The sequence below is a fragment of the Theobroma umbraticum genome, unplaced genomic scaffold (assembly GCF_002168275.2).
Source record: "Theobroma umbraticum cultivar Fairchild unplaced genomic scaffold, ASM216827v3 scaffold_56.0, whole genome shotgun sequence".
Classification (NCBI taxonomy): Eukaryota; Viridiplantae; Streptophyta; class Magnoliopsida; order Malvales; family Malvaceae; genus Theobroma; species Theobroma umbraticum.
Genome location: NW_018397256.1, coordinates 13,706,806 through 13,709,743, shown reverse-complemented (window position 1 = coordinate 13,709,743; position 2,938 = coordinate 13,706,806). Strand labels below are relative to the sequence as shown.

The 2,938-nt window shown below is 35.9% G+C and overlaps 1 protein-coding gene across 1 annotated transcript; it reads left to right on the top strand.

Moving 5' to 3' along the window:
* The first annotated feature begins 107 nt into the window (after positions 1 to 107).
* LOC110410778 (flocculation protein) lies at positions 108 to 2,932 on the top strand. Its single transcript, XM_089782724.1, has 5 exons — positions 108 to 262; positions 535 to 650; positions 741 to 877; positions 1,701 to 1,883; positions 2,526 to 2,932. The coding sequence occupies exons 1-5, from the start codon at positions 243 to 245 to the stop codon at positions 2,853 to 2,855; spliced, it is 786 nt and encodes a 261-aa protein (XP_089638850.1). The 5' UTR covers positions 108 to 242; the 3' UTR covers positions 2,856 to 2,932.
* Positions 2,933 to 2,938: the final 6 nt, after the last annotated feature.

The window sequence follows — 2,938 nt, the reverse complement described above, 5'->3', positions numbered from 1 at the left end:
TTTTTTTTTTTTTTTAAAAAAAAACTTTTATTTGGTGATACTGGTAACTTTGATGCTGATTTGATAATATTTTTTTTCTCTGTTTTGTTTACTTGCCATGGTGGCATGTAGACATTCTTGACTCTAGTGATGATTATAATGATGTTAGAGGATGCCTTAGTTGTTTCTTTGTGGGCCATCAGAGGGAGCCCCAATCTTTTGCAGGAAAGACTGAAACCAAGCGCCTAATAGAGCAGCTTCTCATGCAGGAGACTTTCTCAAGGTAAGTAAGAACTTTATTTTCTTATTTGCTTATTTGGACTTTTGCCTGTTTTAATTCTTTTGTTCTTCCTCCATTGAGTGTCCTGCTCATAAATTATGTTTTCAACACCAAGTAATGCATGTGAATCATAACATTTGCAGAATTTGATTCTTTGGCAAACTTCACATGACATTTTTGAATTGATTATGCATTTCAACTGATTAGCACCCATATGTATCTCCCGTTAAGCATAATTTGACTTCAAGTTTTGAATGGATGCAAATTCTGACCAGGGAAGAGTGTGATAAACTAACAAATATTATCAAATCAAGAGTTGTGGACTCTCCCATGCTCACAGGCATGGGACATGCAAGACTAAATGAAACACCTAACAGAACAGGTGGAAGTGGTATGGCTTTCATAATTTTGACAGACACCTAATTTCAAGAATGAACTTCGCAGCACCCATGGTTGACTGGTTGTGTTTTTTATTTTTCAGATGTTGAAATTCATGATCTTTGCAGTGCAGCTGTTATGGAGGCAAGAAAATGGTTAGAGGAGAAGAAGTTAGGATCAAGTTCTAAGTCAGAATTGCACCATGAGACCTCTGCTCTGAATCCTGTTACATTCACACATGTTTGTAACTCCTTTTCTTATGATGCTTTTGGACTGTGCTTCGTTTTAAATTATTTCTTAGAAGGAAAATACTGCAAGTGTTAAGTCATGATACAGGAACTTTCTCTTGGGAAGGGATAATTGACAAGGGCTTTAGGCTTTAGTTAGATTATTATCACCATGATACTATTATGCTTTTGATAGCATCAGTACTGCACTAAAGATTTTCAGCATGTTTCATCTATGAATGCTAGCTTCTTGAACACCTGCTATGTGATTGATGCAAATTCACCCCCTTTGCCTCATATAACTTATGCTGAATGTTCATTTTCTTGCCCTTCTCCCCTTGGTTTTGTGCCATCTCCTTTCTGCTTTGAAGATTGAAATTGGGTTCTACCTCAAAATATTCCTTTTTTTTTGGTCTATAGCATCATTTTTTTTATTATTTATGCTTCTTGTGTTTAAATGTTTGTTTTCCTTATGTGGAAGATGTAATGAAGAAAAAATGTAGCTTGTATCACTGGGACGAGTTTGAATATATGGGCCATAAATGGATATAAAAGTTTTATCCTTTGGCTTCCTAAGTTTAGAGAAAATTCTTACAGATATAAATTTCTTATGATGTGTAGCTGTGCCAGTATGTTGATTTTATGGTTTACTCACACTTATGTAGGCAATGATGAAAAAGTGATGCCATTTCTGTTGTGCATAATTTTTAGTGGATTACTGATGTTAACACCAATGTTGTTGAAAGAAAACTTATGATGAAAAATGTTGATATCTTAATATTATGCTAGTGTAAGAATATGTCCGTTTCTAACTCAATAAGTTTCTATTGTTGCAGGGTGCTGAAGGGGAAACAGGATCACCTGTGGATGTGGCCAAGTCATACATGCGAACTCGTCCTCCATGGGCATCACCTTCTACAAAAAATATTGGATTTAGATCTTCATCACCAATTGGGATGCCACTTTTCAAGGAAGATACACCATATTCAATTGGTGGCAATTCCTTCTCCTCATCCAAGGTGCTGTTATATGCTTATTTTGATTTATGAATATATGTAATTATTCATATATGTATTTTATGGGCATTAAGTTCGCTGGTTTTCTTTAAATTGTTTATGACATTATAGTCTTATTAATAGATGTGTTTTTGTGCCATCGGAGGAATTTTAATTTCCCGGAGGGCATTGTTTTGAGGTACTTTCTTTATTTTTATTAATGAAAATCGTGTAATATGGTTCAAGACACTAGAAGTGTTTCCTATTATGCTAATGATCATTTTGGATTAATTTAAAATACCTGTGAGAAGACTGATGGCTAGTCATGTGGTTTCTTTGGCATATAGCATTTGGTTTGATCATAGATTGATTCAGATTATAAGTTTCCAACTGACCTCTTTGTGTTATTAAGTGATTGCTTTTGTGGTTGAGCCTGTGGTTAGTGTTTTTCTTTCTATGCACTCATATCAGAAAAGAAAGTATACGCGTTTCTTGGATGTGAAGCTTTTTGAAACTTGGTTTAGTGGATTGGAAAACGTGCGTGCACTTATACTTGTGTATGAGTAATGTGCATGTGGGTGTGAGTGTGAGTGTGATCGTCTTTGCAGTGCTTTCTTCTGTTGGCTATCATTTGATTTGCTGCTTGTATGTATAACATGAATGCAGCTGAAAAGGGGTTCTCCTGCCACCGGCTCATGGAACATCCAAGAGGAAATACGGAAAGTGAGATCCAAGGCAACAGAAGAAATGCTGAGGACTCTATCATCCTCAAAAATTGACTGGTCTTCATTTGCATTCGAACATAAAAGTGGTCCATATTCATTAGTTGCCAAGACCTTAGTACCTGCTGAGGAAGATAACCCACAGAGCTCTACAAAGTCAGTAGATGCATCTGTAGACTTGGGTGCAAGGCCAGGTTTAGTTTTTAACTTTTCTGAAGGAAGCTCCGTTGCTTCGTGGACATATTCTCATCGGATAGTATTTCCTGATTTTTAAAATTCGGCTAGTTTGTTCAGTTTCTAGGTAGCAATAATCTAAGACATCACTTCTCCATTTTTGTCCTTTCAGTTACACAGATT

What these genes read in the sequence shown, in the direction of transcription:
- LOC110410778 (XM_089782724.1), top strand. Translation starts at nt 243, where the DNA reads ATGCAGGAGACTTTCTCAAG. An exon ending in ATGCAGGAGACTTTCTCAAG is followed by an intron (nt 263 to 534) that starts GTAAGTAAGAAC and finishes AATTCTGACCAG; the next exon opens with GGAAGAGTGTGATAAACTAA. An exon ending in TAACAGAACAGGTGGAAGTG is followed by an intron (nt 651 to 740) that starts GTATGGCTTTCA and finishes TTTATTTTTCAG; the next exon opens with ATGTTGAAATTCATGATCTT.